The sequence below is a fragment of the Triturus cristatus genome, chromosome 9 (genome assembly GCF_964204655.1).
Source record: "Triturus cristatus chromosome 9, aTriCri1.1, whole genome shotgun sequence".
NCBI lineage: Eukaryota > Metazoa > Chordata > Amphibia > Caudata > Salamandridae > Triturus > Triturus cristatus.
Window position 1 is genome coordinate 271,140,227 of NC_140592.1, and position 16,805 is coordinate 271,157,031.

Below are 16,805 nucleotides of genomic sequence, written 5' to 3' on the forward strand. Positions count from 1 at the left end.
TCAAATTTACCATTAATCTTACTGAGACTATATGTCATCACTTGCCGTTGATTCTTGGTCCGTAAGCTGCATGCTGTATTTTTAATCTTGAGACTGGGAAGACCGTGTTTTTAGGTGTCCCTGCCCCTGTAACCGGCACTACTGCACTTTAACAGTCCCCATAGGGAAACAGCGGAACTACAGCACCCACGGTGCCTTGCTGCAGGAGCCGCCCACGCCTCAGAACACGCACCAGGTGGCGCATATAGCAGGGCTGAACTCTGGAGGAGCGGGGGCCGTTGATTCTTGGCCCGTAAGCTGCACGCTGTATTTTTAATCTTGAGACTGGGGAGACCGTGTTTTTAGGTGTCCCTGCCCCTGTAACCAGCACTACTGCACGTTAACAGTCCCCGTAGGGAAACAGCGGGACTACAGCGCTCACAGCGCCTTGCTGCAGGAGCCGCCCACGCGTGAAAACTCGCGCCAGGTGGCGCATATAGCGGGGCTGAACTCCGGCATTGCGGGACACACGTGGGACGTGCCGGGCGAAGCCTGGGCCAAGGGCGGGCCCGTCTGAGCACGTCAGAGAATGAAAGAGGCTGGGCTGGGCCACATCTTAGTCTCGCCGTACGGGGTACGATGAAGAACTGAAACATCTGTGTAAGCAACTTCATTAGACTCTCGATCTACACTCCTGTTATTTATGATAGAGGGTTTATACGCGATATTTAATTGATGTATGCCGTAGTATGGTTGGGTGGAAGTAGAGGGGAGTGATTAAAGGAGATAGTGATACACTACAATTACTGTGTTATAAGGGCTTGTGTATTCTGCAGTTTATTTGTTTTGATATATTGGATATGGGTAAGAAGAAACTACGTACTATGAATCCTGGGCAAACGGGTAGTAAACCAAAAGATGCTAACATGACTGCTGAAATATCTCACGAGGGGGGTTGGAGCCCTCGAAAAATCGATATCTACCGCAGAGGAGTCCTTAACTAAGGATTTACAGGGTCCTTTACTAAACAGCAAAGTTACAGACCCACAAAACATTGAGAGTACGGATGTAGGCACCTTAATTAATGCGGATGAGGAGCCTTTAAATGGCTGCATCCAGGTCATTAAAGGCGAGATATCTCTTACTGACCCAGATATTGAGTTCCTCACTCCGTCAAAAAGATCCTGTAACTCTAAGACGAAGGACTCATCTGGGAATCTGCTGCCAATTATTCATCAGGTACCTTCTGTGTCCGTTACAAACAAGTCGAAAGCCAACAAACAGCAGGGGAAAGGCATCCTGTTAAATCAGAAAGGTAAAGATAAAGATCTGGCTCTACGAAATAAAAGAAAGGTTAATGTCCCCCCCACTAATGAAATACATGGGCTAGGAAGTCCGATTACTGATCTTACTCAGTATATTAGACAAACGATTGGTACCTTAGAGGCAAGATTAGATAAAATAGAAGCAGGGCTGGAAACCATAATAGAGAAACAACATTTGAATTACGCTAAGGAGGTGAATATTAAACAGAAATCTGACGATAGAGATTGTAGCGTTATAAGGTCTTCTAACCAGATTCTACCAATTAGCACTACGAGTACTGGTAACCAGATTATCGAGAGGGCCAGGAAGTATAGTGCCCCTAGACCCAACAGCTCAAATGAAACTCCGAGGTAGAGCACCGTCTATTGAGGTGGATCCTAGGGAAACTGAGAAAGGAAGACCAGAAGTACAGCAGGGTGGACCTCTGGTTAGAGACTTACGCCCTAGCTTAGGGTCTTCCGGTTTAAACACGTATGATTATTCATCTAAATTGCAGAATTTAAATTTACCCCCTGCTGCCACGCCTTATACAGTCGTTCTGGCTAATGTCCCTTCACTGTCTGAGGGGGGTAATGAAACATGGATCACCCTGAGAAATAGTGCTATTCATTGCTTGGGACAAAGAGGAGGTTTAACAAGAGAGATGTTTTCTGCCTTTAAGATGGTAAGACGCGTCCCTTGGGTGGGTACAAGCAGGAAAGTTTTCAGAGGGGACTGCACTGTCCTTTCTTTGGGGAATCCTTTATTGGTTCGAGAAATTATTCTTAGAACCAACGACACTAATAATATGGTGGCAGGTGTACAAGTTCTCCCTCTGGGCTATTTTTACCAGCCTAAAACAACTAATAGGCATCTAAGCCCGCACCTAAGCATACAGCCCACTAACCACTCATTGTACAACTTAGAGGTGTCAAATAGATTTTGGCCTCTTCAATCCCTAGACGAGAATGATTGACTCCCTGATATAAATGATCAATGTACAGGTGAAGAAAGACTGATACGCCAAATTACCCGGGAGAGAATTGCAATATTTCTTGCCGTAGAACTGAATATCGATCAAAGAAAAACAATGAGTAGCAGGGAGGAATTGGATGGATCATTGTCCAGTAAAACCTGTGATGAAAGTATGATCAGTGATCCAAGGAGGGCGGAGGTTATGGGTCAGGTTTCGAAAAGTCTGGTCAACACTATTCTTAATGTATGTGCATCTGTGGGTATTAATGTGCTCTTTTGGAACATTGCTGGCCTGCAAACCAAGGTGAACAATTCCATCTGGTTAGACTTTATCCTGGCTGCTCGACCCCTCCCAGATGGGATTCCACCCCATGCATGGGACGAAAACCGCCCTGGACGCAGTGACGGAGGAGGCCAGGAAGATCCTGGATCAAGGAGGCTCTGCAGCAATCAACCTCCTTGACCTAAGTGCCGCCTTCGACACTGTAAGCCACAACATTCTATTACATCGACTTACCAGCTTAGGAGTCTCAGGAAAAGCGATTGCCTTGGTTGAATCCTTCCTTTCAGACCGCTCCTTCCAGGTTTTTGAGGGCGAAATCGCCTCCCCCAGCAAGCCTCTTGGCTGCAGTGTTCCGCAGGGCTCTTCTCGGAGCCCTACGCTATTCAATATATATATGAGCCCCCTAGCTGAGATTGTCCGCCCCTTCGGGTTAAAATCATCACCTACGCCGACAACACTCAGCTAGTGGTGGCTCTCAATCAACCATACACCGCGCATACCAGCCTGAGGGACTGCTTAGAAGAAGTGACCAAATGGATGACATTGTCACGTCTCAAGTTGAACGGAGACAAAACTGTGATGATGCTCTTAAGCTCACCATCAACTCCTTGTGGCCTACCTGTCTTGGCCCTGCTCCCGTGCCAAAGGACACAATCAAGAGCCTGGGCATCTGGTTGGACAAGTCCCTTAACTTTAATTGTCAAGAAGCTAAACTTTCAGCCACTTGCTTCGGTCTACTCAGGCTTCTACGGAAAATACTCCCCTTACTGCCTCTCCAAGCGAGACAGATCATGGTCCAGGGTATTATTCTGTCTCGCTTGGATTTTGGGAATGCCCTCTACTTAGGGGCCCCTCAAACCACCTTGCGCAAGCTCCAGATCATCCAAAACTGCATAGCCTGAACACTCCTCCAGATCCCCGTCAACTCCCACTTAAACCCAGACTAAAGAGCCTTCACTGGCTCCGAGTCAGGGAAAGAATTGAATTTAAGGCCTTGTGTATCGCCCACCGAGCCTTTTGGAAAACGGGTGCTGCCATCAATTAATCACTGATCACCCCCTACCTGCCCAGGATTAAGAGAGCCAGATGTGGGGGCCGTTCGTTCTCTTATAATTCGGCCAAACTTTGGAACTCCTTTCCCCTCCATCTGGGATCAGAGCCCAACTTACTCTCCTTCCGCAAACATTTAAAAACCCTGCTTTTTAACAAACCTAAAGTCTCCAATTGTTCAACTGCACGCGGTGTCTGTCGCGCTAGGACGCCTGAGGGTAGCTATCGCGCTAAACAAATGTTTTTTCATTTCATTCATTTCAAGTCACTCAGGAATTGGATAAAATAGGGGCTTCAAATGGTTTTGATATGATTACGATTTTGGGGGGGTGATTTTAATATAAAAATTTGCCCTCAGGCTGGTTCTGGGCAGTGTGGTGTAGTAAACGAAGAGAACGAACCCATGACTCACTTCGTTCATACCGACAGGGGAGAAAAATGTAATGAATTAATGGCATCACATGATTTGGGTTTTGTTAATTTGCTGTGCTCTCCGCCGGTGGATTTTGATTACACATTTATCGGCAGAGGCTGTGAATCTACAATTGATTTCATAATTGTTCCAAACCGCTATGCTACTTGGTTTGATAAATTTAAAAGTCATCACAATGTTTTGAGCGTCCACTTGCCCATAAGTATCAATATAATCCTCCCCAAGCAGGGCGCTCGCTCGAATAATATTAGTTTGGCATGGACACAAAACATTGCTTTAGTCTGCCAAAATGGTTACTCCCTGCGATGGGGTAGGAAAGATCCAGAGGTGCTCAATAAACAGATTATTACTAAAGTATACGATTATATAGTAGTGTGCCTACAAGAAAATACTGCTTTTGACGACACTTTGAGGGCATTTGCTCAAATCACTACTGTGGTCCAAAACTCGCGTACAGCTCAGATTAAGGGAGCTCCTATGAAGGAAAAAGGTTGGTTTGATTCGAATTGTACCAAGACTTATACTAGCTTGAAAAGCGCACTCCATAGAACTGTGAGAGATCAGGGGGAAATTAGAGAAAGTAGGAAGGCATATATGTGAGAAAGTGGCTCTGTATATACTGTTCCTTAATAGGTACAGGGTGTACAGAGTTCACAGTCCCCCAGGGTTGACAGAGGTTAAAGTTAGATATAACCTTACTCTCTAAAGTGGTAGCTTGGTCGAGCAGTAAGGCAGTATCAGAGGACAGTGTAAAGCATTTGTTGTACACACTCAGTCAGCAAATGGTCTCACACACTCAATAACTGAATGGTTTATATATACAAAAATATATCCTCGTTCTATTTTAGAACCAACAATTGGATTTAAAATATACTTTCTCAGGATAAGATGCTTTTATATAAATACTTTTGCAATATGCAATTGACTTTTGTAAACAGTTACAAGTGGTTGCAATAGGCAACTCTATTTTAAACACAACAATGCATTGAGCTCAATGGAAATTTCAAATTATTTGCAACAGATTACTTTTAGGATTACTTTTGGAATTCCAGGACTGGATCCTAGATTCAGTCCTGGGTCAGTACTTAGAATCAAGTGATGAAAGTCGACTTAATTACTGTGATGATTTTTAAACAATATTTAGCTATTTTAAAAGTTGACACTGAGAAAATATTTCAAAGAAAACAGTCAATGATTCCCTATGGAAGAAAATTCAAGTTGCAGGTACAGTATGTTCTCGTTACTTTTGTAATCCAGTACTGGGTGCCTAGACTCAGTACTGTGACCTTTATCCAAAACAGGTAAGTAATTACGTTTTCAGATATTATACGATTTTTAAAGAATATTTAAAGATTGCAGAAATTTACACTTAGAAGAAATTTCACAGAAAAACAGTCAATGATTTTCTATAGGAGAAAATTGGGTTACTGGTAAGTACAGTTGTAAGTATTTTTCAGAGTCAGTGCTGGGCACCAAGATCCAGCACTGGGAGCTCACCTAAGAGCAGGTGAGTATTTTCGTTTTCGTTACTCGGCTGATTTTTGGTGAATATTTTAAGATTTGAAAAGTCCACACTTAGAAGAAATTTCAGGAAAAAGCCAGTCAATGTTACCCTATGAAGAAAATAGAGTTATCGGTTTAAAGGTAAGTACTCGACTGGCAGAGTTGAGGTCCCCCAGGGTCAGGTAGGTACAGTTGGTTCACCCTCAGCGACTCTAGGGCGGCCGGGTGCAGAGAGAGTTAGGCCCAATGTTATCCTATGAGGGATAGGGGGGCCTTGGTTGGTGGCTGCTGACTAGCAAGCCACGCGGCTGTGGGAGCTGGGCTCCTGGTCACTTACTCAGGGCAAGTGGGGAAGTAGGTAGGTGTAGAGGTTGCACTGCCAGGGCTACTCGGGCGGCTGGGTGCAGGGTGCTTTTGAGCCTTCGGGCGCACAATTGATTTCAATGGGAAATCTCCGGTTTAGAAAAAGACTGCAAGCTCGGGGACGAGGATTCTTCAGGTGCCACCATCACTTCGAGAGGTAAGTTGGGTAGTTGGAGGATAGGTAGGTACCCCGGGAGTGGGCACAGGGGCTCCGCGTGCAGGGTTGCCTTTTGGTGTCGGGAAATCTTACCCTCTGTTGATCGCGGTGGGGGGGCACCTTGTTCTGAGGCTGCAGGCTTCTTCAGGAGTGTCGAGGGAGGTCCTTGGGTGTCGGACTCGGGGTCACAGTCGCCGTGGGGTCGTCCTCGTGATCTTTGTTCACTCCCGCACTGGCCAGGCTTGGCTGGTGCAGAGTGTGCTGGGTTTGCGGTTTCGGGCTGCTGCCAGGGATTAGAGGTAGGTTCTGAGTAGAGCCTCTACTCATGGGAGTCCCAGGGGCTTATAGCCAAAAGGTAGCCAGGTCCTTCGGGGTTTGTGAGGTTGCTGGCCACAAGAGATGCCGGGTTGGAGCAGGAGCAGGTTCGAGGGTCGACAGGCCGGTAGGGCTGAGGCAAAAGCAGTTGGTGTCTTCCTCTTCTTAGCAGCTGCAGGGTAGGTCTTCTTGCTTCTTGCTCTTCTTTGTAGTTTGGAATCTGGAATCTGGGGAAGGAAGGTTCAGGGTGCCCCTAAATACTAGATTTAGGGGCGTTACAGGTAGGTGAAGGGCAGGGACCAATGGGTCCCTGTCCTGGGGTGGGTACATCCCCTATCCTGCCTCTCTCCTGTGGGAGGGGGGGCAGTAGCCTAGTCCTGATAGGGTAGGGCTTCCCATCTTCAAGATGGCGAGAGCCCGGAGATGTGCTTCACCTCGCCTCCCCCACCTGAGGGGTGGGGTTGGCAGGCTGGCACATCCCCTGTCCTTATTTGGGGTTTCTGGCCAAGCTTCCCGCCAGAGTGGGGGGTTGCAGTGGCCTGGGGAAGCTCACAGAGGCGGCATGCCTTTGAAGCTTCCCCCTGCCCATCCTGGGGGAGGAGATTTAGCACCTCGCCCAGGATGTGCATTGTTGCAGGCCCAGGAGAGCAGGGGCTCTCCCACCCAGGGGTCCAGCAACATGTCTGCTGTGTGGCAGCCTAGGCAGCCTCAGAGCAGACGTGGATTGTAGGTTAGTTTTAAGGGGGCATCTCTAAGATGCCCTCTGGGGTGCTTGGTACATTAAATCCCACACTGGCATCAGTGTGGGTTTAATGTGCTGAGAAGTTTGATACCAAACTTCTCAGTCTTCAGTGTTGCCATTATGGTGCTGTGGAGTTCGTATTTGACGAGCTCTCAGCACCATGTACTCTTAAATGACAGCACTGCACTTACAGTGCTCAGGAATGGACCTGGGTACTGTAGGGGCACAGGGCTCCTGCTCATATGCCCACACCATTGGCATAAGGCACCCAGCTAGAGGGGTGGCTGATGTATGCCATGGCAGTGTAGGTGATGGGCATGGCACACAGGGATGTGTGCCATGTCGACTTTGTTTTGTCTTGCACCCAGACACCCAGCCTGCAAAGGCAGTGTGTGTGTGTGTGTGTAAGGGTACAGGGCCCCTAAGGGTGGCACAATGAGTGCTGCAGCCCTTAGGGGCCTTCCCTGGTCACAAGGCCCTGGGTAAATAGGGTACCATTTGCCAGGGGCTGACATGTCGCCAGGGTTTGCCAATTTGGGTTTTGTGTGTTTTTAGGGAAGGAACATAGGCCCTGGGCACCTGATTGGCAGGAGTCCAGGGCACACTCATTCAAAGTACATTCAGCAATTCAGCAAAAAGTGGGGGCATACCATGCAAGTAAGATGGCACTTTCTCACACAACCCCCCCCCCCCCCCCCCTAAACGAAAGGTGATGAGACTAACCTTGCCCTATGGAGTCTTCATTGTCTAAGTGGAAGAACCTGGAAAGTCCATCTGCATAGGCATGGGCAGTCCCTGGTCTGTGTTCCACTTCAATGTCCATTCCCTGTAGGGAGATGGACCATCTTAGTAGTTGTGGATTTCCCCCCTTCATCTGCATTAGCCATCTGAGAGGTCTGTGGTCAGTTTGAACCAGGAAGTGAGTACCAAACAAGTATGGCCTCAACTTCAGGGACCAAACCATAGCAAAGGCCTCCCTCTCAATGGCACTCCAACGCTGCTCTCTGGGGAGTAGCCTCCTGCTTATAAAACCAACAGGTTGGTCTTGGCCTTCATCATTGGTCTGGGATAGGACCGCTCCTATCCCTAGCTCAGAGGCATCAGTCTGCACTATGAACTGCTTGGCATAATCTGGAGCTTTTAGAATTGGTGCTGAGCAAATTGCTTCTTTTAGGGTGTCAAAAGCCTTTTGGCAACTAAACTGTCCAGTTAACCTTCTTGGGCATCTTCTTGGAGGTGAGTTCTGTGAGGGGGGTCACAATGGTCCCATACCCCTTCACAAACCTCCTGTAGTACCCAGTCAAGCCAAGGAATGCCCCGACTTGGGTCGGGGTTGTTGGAGCTACCCAGTCCATGATGGCCTGGATCTTGGGTTGTAAGGGCTGTACCTGGCCTCCATCTACAAGGTGGCCCAAGTACACCACAGTGCCCTGCCCTATCTGGCATTTGGATGTCTGGATAGTGAGACCTGCATTTTGCAGAGCCTCTTAAACTTTTCCAAGGTGGATCAGGTGATCCTGCCAGGTGGAGCTAAAGACAGCAATATCATCAAGATAAGCTGCACTAAAGGACTCCAGCCCAGCCAGGACATGGTTCACCAGCCTCTGGAAAGTGGCAGGGGCATTCTTTAACCCAAAGGGCATCACAGTAAACTGATAATGCCCATCAGGGGTGGAGAATGCTGTCTTTTCTTTTGCTCCTGGGGCCATGCCAATCTGCCAGTACCCTGCAGTTAAGTCGAAGGTACTGAGGAATTGGGCAGCCCCTAATTTATCTATCAGCTCCTCTGCTCTTGGGATAGGGTGAGCATCTGTCTTGGTGACAGAGTTGAGCCCTCTATAGTCCACACAGAACCTCATCTCTCTTTTTTCACCTTGTTGATGAGGTTTGGGGACCAGAACCACTGGGCTGGCCCAGGGGCTCTCAGAGGGTTCAATGACCCCTAAACTCCAGCATCCTGCTGACCTCAGCTTTGATGCTTTCCTTAACTTGGTCTGACTGTCGATAGATTCTGTTTTTGACAGGTGCACTGTCACCAGTGTCCACATCATGGGTACACCAGTTTGTCAGACCAGGGGTCAGGGAAAAGAGGCTAGCATACTGTTGCAAGACTTGCTTGCAGTCAGTCTGCTGTTGGGCAGAGAGGGTGTCTGAGAAGATCACACCATCTACTGACCCATCTTTTGGGCTGTAGGAGAGGAGGTCAGGGAGAGGTTCACTCTCTGCTTCCTGTTCCTCATCAGTCACCATCTTTCTCACAATATAATCTTGCCAGAAAAGTATGAAAGAAAGAATTAATCTAGTTTGGGACTATCGTCACGAAGCATCCCTACTTAAGGATTGCACCTCTTTCTGGCAGGCAGTAAACGCCCCGTTTTTTTCTAATAATGATGTAGCAAAGATTGAGGTTGCAATTGACGAAACATCATGGATTGATTTTTTTTCAAAAGTATACAGCAGTAGGGGGAGGGAAGAAAGTTACTTAGATCCTGAACTGCAACATCGGGAAGGCTCTGTTGGTTTTTTCCCTATTCAGATGCATATAACACATGAGGAGGTGATGGCGGCTATCAATGCTAGTAAAGGAAGTAAGGCAGCGGGACCCGACGGTGTGCCAATGGATTTATTTAAATCCACCCCATCATTATGGTTCCCTTTGTTAACACGGGCTTTAGAAGCATGCTGTGCAAGGATTATTAGGTCTTGGTCAGAATCTGTGATGATACAGATTTTTAAAAAAAGGGGATCGGGACAATCCAGCCTGCTATCGGCCAATATCTCGTTTAGATGCTTTGGTGAAGGTAGCGGGCAGGATTGTTCTGAACAGACTACAAATATGGGCTGAGGATAACAATATTTTGAGCGCGGTCCAATATGGTTTTAGACAGGGGTTAGGGATGAACGAGCAGGTTTTAAATCTCAGTATTTTAATGGGGAAGTATATACAAGCTAAGGATGGCAAGGTCTACGTAGCCTTTGTTGACCTCATGGCTGCATTCGACTGTGTTATTCACAATAGACTGTGGAAAATCCTGATGGATCTAAAAGGTTGATACAATTCTGGTGCACTTTTTAAGATAACTATATTCGGGGGCCAGTGCAAAGGTGAGGTATGGGCTAAAGGGAGAATGTACGGCGTCATTCCGCATGGAGAGGGGGGTGAGACAAGGCTGCGTCCTGGCCCTGTTCCTCTTCTCTCTATACACTAATGCTTTAGAGGAGGAACTGGTGGCCGGGGCGAGAGATCCACAACAGGTCAACAATAAGCCGATAGTATCTCTTCTCTACGCGGATGACGCGATGCTTATGGCCAGAACTCAGTTGAGACTACAGAGAGCCCTTGCCACTTACATTAGCTTTATAGACAGCAGAGGTTTAAAACTTAATGTCAAAAAAACATTTGTAATGTCATGTGGGAAGGGGAGAAGTAAATGTAGATGTTTGTCAGTCGGGAAAGATAGGACAGACTCAACCAGTACGTTTTCTTACCTGGGCGTTTTATTTGAGCGTACCGGCTCCTGGGGACCAGCGATTAAGAGCAGGAGTCTCCTTTTTAGGAGATCAATAGCGGCAGTGATTAATTTTGCACATAAAATGGGCAAAAGGCCCCCGGAGATTCTCCTCAAAATTTATCATGTTAAGTGCATGAGTATTGCAATGTTTGGGGCAGGAATTTGGGTCTTCCATGAGGTCTCTCCAATTCAATTAGTTGAAAATACATTTTTAAGATTCATTTTAGCGGTCCCACAAGGTTCCCCAGTTTTTAACTGTCATAGTGAATTGGGGATTCCCTATATTTTGGATATGATGAGAATGCAACCTCTATTATTATGGCATCAAGTTTGGACATCCCCTAGTACAGGACTGAATAGAGATATTATTAAGGATACAATGAAACTGGATCATGTTAGTAGGGTTAATTGGTTGAATTATATTGAAAAAAAAATATTGGATATTGATAGTTATGATTTTTATATATCCCCAGAAACCATAAGTTTGATTTCAAGGAAAGATTTTAAACTACTTTGCTTGACACATTTAGAGTCTCTAAGAGTTGCACAGGAGAAGGATAGACGCACAGTGATTCAGCATCAGTTGACATTGGTAACCAATCGTATACAATCGTATACAACCCTATTTGGTCTGGTGCATTGGAGGGTACGACAGATATGTCGTTACAAGGTTTAGGTTTTGACTGTTTCCACCGTTTGGTCAGTTTTCCCACTGCCAATGATTGGTCCAGAAATTTATGTCCCTGCCCTTGTGAAAGAACTAGATGGATTTTGCCATTTTTAAAACAAGGGGGTTGGAGGCAATGTCGCTCTGCCTTTTTATATTTGCAATTACTGGAAAATGTTTGTGTGACCATCATGATTGGCTTCCTGAAAAGCATAATGAGAAAAAGAAAGAGTATTACTAGGTAATGGTCTTTTCTTTAAAAATGTATAATGCGTATTCATTGTACTAAATGTTTAGGTTGACCAATATAATAATTGATTAATATTTTTCCAAAGAGAAGCTGTTTGGATAACTTTGCACAATGGATTGTTAATTTTTATGAATGTTTTAATTGTGACTTTTATGATTTTAAAATGTCTTGAAATCGAATAAAGTATATTCTGATTCTGACATCACTTTCATGTTCAGTAGCCCTACTTTTCAATAGTAAGTGTTAGGTATTACATAGAGACCCTAAACTCCGTGGTGTCAAGGAAAGAAATAGTCTTTATAAATTAATGTTTATAAGGTTGACCGCTAATATTGGGCTGATAGGATGTTTTGATCAGTTATTTCTCCTTTCTCATAAATTTGAATCGAACCATGTTCTTGCCATGATGATGGAATATTACTAGCATTAATAATCACAGCAATTGAAATATGCCAGCAGCCCAAAAAACATTGACAAATGTAATCTGAACATTTCAGATGCTAAATATTTGTTTGCTTCTAGACCATTGTTAGACAAATGCATTTGTTTATCTTACCTTGACATTTTGAATGCTCATAATATTGCCACAATCATCCATGTATTGTTTCAAATCCTTTTCCTTTAAAAGAACAAAAATATTTTTAAGCGTTATGTAAAGTCTTCACTGCAGATTAGCCAACACAAAGGTCTACCATTCAGCTTGAAGAGGTGCAACCAAGAATTTTTAAGCTATGTCAACAAACTTAATCACCCTTCTAGACATGATCAACTCCTGTCTACTTAACATCAAGCATGTGGGACGCCAGTCATGTTCTACAATGATAATTTTTAAATGCAGACTTAAACAATTTCTTTCTATCTTGTAACAGAACAGAACAGGAACCATGCACAGGTTTCTTAGTATAATAGGCAAAAGTAACATTTGAGACTAATAAGTGTGTGGGAAGGCCAGTTTGACTTTGCTTCATAAAGAAGAAGCAAAGAGTAAATGAGTACAGCTATGTCGTGCATGCCTACCAAATGACTGATACAAGTATAAGAGAAAGGAAAGGAAATATACACATCTCCATATTGCCAAGTCTTCTAAGTCATGCATATGTGATATGTTATCAACACTTTCATGGTCACTGATTTAAAAACCTGGATAGATTTGGTTGATAACCACAGATACTCAAGCCATATAATAAGCGTGACAAGAGTCGCCCTAACATAATTGGGCCAGGGGAATTTCCTATCGCTGCCCATAACTGCACTTTTAGTTTTCCACTAGAGGCACAATTCATTCCAAAGAAGCTCCCAGAAAGTATCCCATAACATTATAGTCCTGGTGCAATAAATTCAGTTACAAACATATCTCTGAACATGGGGGGGACTACAGCAACAGAGGTATAGTCTGAAAAACAGGAGCCTGTGCATGCTCAAGCAACTATGCCAATTTAGACAGAAATACAATCTGGCGGTAAAGGGGCCTTTGAATCAATTTTGCTGAAACCTACGGCATGATTGGAGAAACCGGAGGAACTTCTAAATCGTAGCAATGCTTCAATACATAAATTATCAAATTTAACTTGTTTCTTAAGTTAGTTAAATACTAATTTTGCCTACTCTGCTTTTCCAAACAAAGATATTTATTAAGGGATGTGGAATTCCTATAGCCTGACGCCCAGGACATATGGTTTGGGGTCAAGGGCAACACGTTTTCATGTGTATTTTGTCCTTGGGACAAGTAGGCCCAAACCCCTGCAGCACAAACCCTTTGGCTGCCAGTTTGCAGTGCCACATTATGGATCAGGGAAGGGCACTGTCTGCAGTTAAGGTAATATTTTTGTCCATATGTTAATGCTGTTCAAACTGGTATTTATGGTTCATTAATTAAAAGCCTTTATCATTAGGTTGAGCGCTCTAAGTAAATGTTGTAAGCTCTGACTGCACTCCTGACAGTGGTTCCAGTATAAAAATGTGAACACACGTTTTCAAACTTTAGCAATATGAGGCTAAGTATACTGCTCTCTGATTTGATGCATATATTTGCTGAAGCTTGAAGGCAAGATTGAGGATTCTTTGCTGTCAAAATAAAATGTTCATAAAAAAATGAAAGCAGGAAAAAAACATTTTGCTAAACCACTGTAAAATTTTGGTAACATTTCTTTGCAGCATCATTTAGTAACGTGTTGATGCATACTAGTATTTAAAAAAAATATTCACAATGGAAAATCAGTGTAACCAGTTTCAATAAGATTATGGGAAACAAAACTAAACGAGCATTGACAAAGCCAGTAGGTCTGAAATTAGTGGGCAGCTTTTTAGTTTTGGCAATGTGTGACTTGTTTTTGCATGGTTTTTGTAAAACCTTATTGGTGTGGGAGCTGTCGGGCCCTCACCATCACACCAAACATTGGCAAAAGTTGTTTTTGGTCTCTAAAAGAACACACTGCAACAGTAGTTACGGGCACTGAACAAAACTACTTTGTGTGCCAATATGCTCCTTGTGAAAGAGAAGAATGCGGTCACTCACAGTGAAGCTAGACGATACAGAGAGAGAGACAGAATTTTAATAAACTCAAAAGGTCACAGTAAACGCCAGACCAAATTAGGGGCCCAATTATTACAGAAAGTCTCAAAAGTGCACCCATGGTATATGTCCTTGTATTAAGTGCAGCTAGACGGCTTTCGTGAATTCCCAAGAATTTACAGATGTAGTACAAGAAATAGTATTCCTAGAAAATATTTGTGAACTGCATTTTAGCATGAGCAAATACGCATGTGTAGATTTACTCATGCAAAAATCTAAGTGTTTGCAAGTTCACTTTTCCTCCAACCACTTTTTTCCCAACTATGGAAGAAGGGTTACGTCTGCCATTGTCAGGAGTAAATTGCTAACATTTAGAGAAGAGTTGTTGAAAACCCTTAAAACATGCAAGTTAGTAGGTTTGCACAGACTCAAGAGGGCATTCTAACCCTGGAACGATTGCTTACCACTACCTTGAGCTCCAGTATGTAGATCTGCAGAAATGTGACAACGTAAGTGGATTGCAAGTATTCAAACGCTACTATGGTATGAGCCCTGGCATAATCAGAGGCTATATCGGAGCTCTTATATAATGAGATTGCTGCCATACTTTGTTGTCGCCGCACTACATGGCACAAAGGGAAAAGTGGATTTTGTTACAGGACAAATAGATTTATGAAGCAACGTTCCCCATGGATAAGTAGATATTTTATTAAATTCCACAACCCTGGTTATTATGTGGCTGGCACACAATTAACAGTTCACCAATCATTAATTTGCATTTGGGGCTGATGCTACGCTGAAAGACCATTACCATGGACTCAAACATCAACATGTAGATGGTTTTGAACGTTATAAGTATGTAAGGCTGTAAGAAAACCATAAAAACAAGAAAATGGTGTCAGTAGATTGCAAAAAATGGCAATCATTCAATTTCAGTGGAAAACAGTAAACTTTAGGAGGTGCACCTACTATCTATCATGTTAAGAGTGAAAATAAGGTATGCAAACAACCCCCTGCTTCAGCCCTCTCTTAGTTATTTTCCTCAAAATGTGACATTTCTAAACAGCCTTGGGCCATATCCAAGTACAGATCACATTGTAAAGATGAGTACAAGGTGATACAAGGGATTTAGGAAAGAATTTGGGATACTCCAGTTGCTTAACTCTAACCATCTCATACCTCTATAGACTCCACCAAAAGATATTTTAAAATCAATAAAACAAGTGTATAGCTTACACATCGCTTGCAGAGATCATGATGGACCAACTACTCCACATTGTTCATTGTTTTGCAGTTGTGTGTGTAACAGTTTCGACGGACTAGAATAAGGTAGTTCTCTGAAGCACAACCTTCAACATTTACCACCTGAATTTAAGACTCAATTACACACATTTTGCTAGCTGAATAAGTAAGGGTTGGACCAAATGAAGACCATTTACCTGGTAAAATGGTTGTAGGTAGGTTTAAAAGAATATGAATTAGGATAGAGAAGCTTTAAATAAAAGACGTTATTATGATCATGAGTAAATGCGGTCTCCCTAAGAATGAACTGAGAATGTTTAATCAAGTATGCAAATAATGAGGGCACAGTTGCAAACAAAGATTACCAAGACAACTCAGCTGTCCACCATAGCATACCTTGCATGATTTATCCCTCAGTATCTCAACAATTGCTTAACAGTGGGATACTACATTACATGGGGATAGGAAGGTGGGACTGTGAAAATCATAGATAATCTACCTGGATGTTGGCATCATTGCTGGATAGCATAGATCAGATAACAAAAGAACGTAGTCCTGCTGGGTTTATGCCAGTCCATGAACTGTCGCATAGGAAATAATCAGGGCATGAACCAATTTTGCTCAGGTATGAAACAGCTTGTGCTCCGGGTTTTGTGCATTAAGATCACTTTATTCTAGGCTTAACTCAAGGGATCTTTTCAGATGGTTTTAAGAAATAGTGTTACCACTTGAATAATAAAAAACAATCCAAGACCCTTCCCCTGAATCCCCTGGGGAGGGCCGCTCTGTTCAAAATGATGATCCTCCCCAGATTCCTCTACGTCCTTCAAAATACCCCTTTCTGCTTCCCCAGAGCTTGGTTCAGGGAGCTGGATAGCCTTGCTACTAAATTCCTTTGGAGTGGGGGGCGAGCACGTTTGGCCCTGACCACCTGCCGGATCCCCTCCTTTGATGGGGGTATGTGGATGACACATCTGTATCTCTACTTTTTGGCAGCGCGCCTTCTAGTCATCCATGACTGGTTTAATGGGGGTTGGGCAGACCCAGCATACCTGCTCGAGTTGAGTGAGTTGGGCCTCCCAAAAATTCAATCTATGATGTACGGGGGAACCATTCCGTCTCAGTTGCCCGACGAGACGCGCTCCATGTTGCTGGCCTGGCGGGCGGCCCTACGCCACACTCGCTGGACACATAGGCTGACTCAATGCACACCCCTCTGACAGGGAACCGGGCTCCGCGAGGTTAGTGGGTTGCGGGGGTTTAACTCGTGGGATCTCATCTGGGTCTCGCAGCTTGGGGATGTCTGGGCCAATGGCCATCCGCATTCATTTCAGGAACTCCAGACCAGTTATTCCCTTCACCCATCCCAATTTTACAAATATTTGCAGCTGCGGCACGCCCTCCGCTCGCATCTTCCTGACGAGACAAGGCTTCCGGAGTACAGTCCTCCCGAGGCGCATACCATGTTGGGCGACTTGGGCAGAGGGGGCATTTCCCGCATTTACCATACTCTCATC

General features: G+C 44.5%; 1 protein-coding gene across 4 annotated transcripts in view; it reads right to left on the minus strand.

The window, feature by feature from the left end:
- Positions 1–16,805, minus strand: part of LOC146797742 (cyclin-dependent kinase 17-like) — a 655,932-nt gene that overhangs the window by 190,897 nt on the left and 448,230 nt on the right. For all 4 annotated transcript variants that reach the window (XM_085624901.1, XM_085624900.1, XM_085624902.1 and 1 more), the window contains one exon: positions 12,091–12,153. In XM_085624901.1, the coding sequence (XP_085481027.1) occupies positions 12,091–12,153 (63 nt within the window). The remainder of the gene's footprint in view (positions 1–12,090; positions 12,154–16,805) is intronic.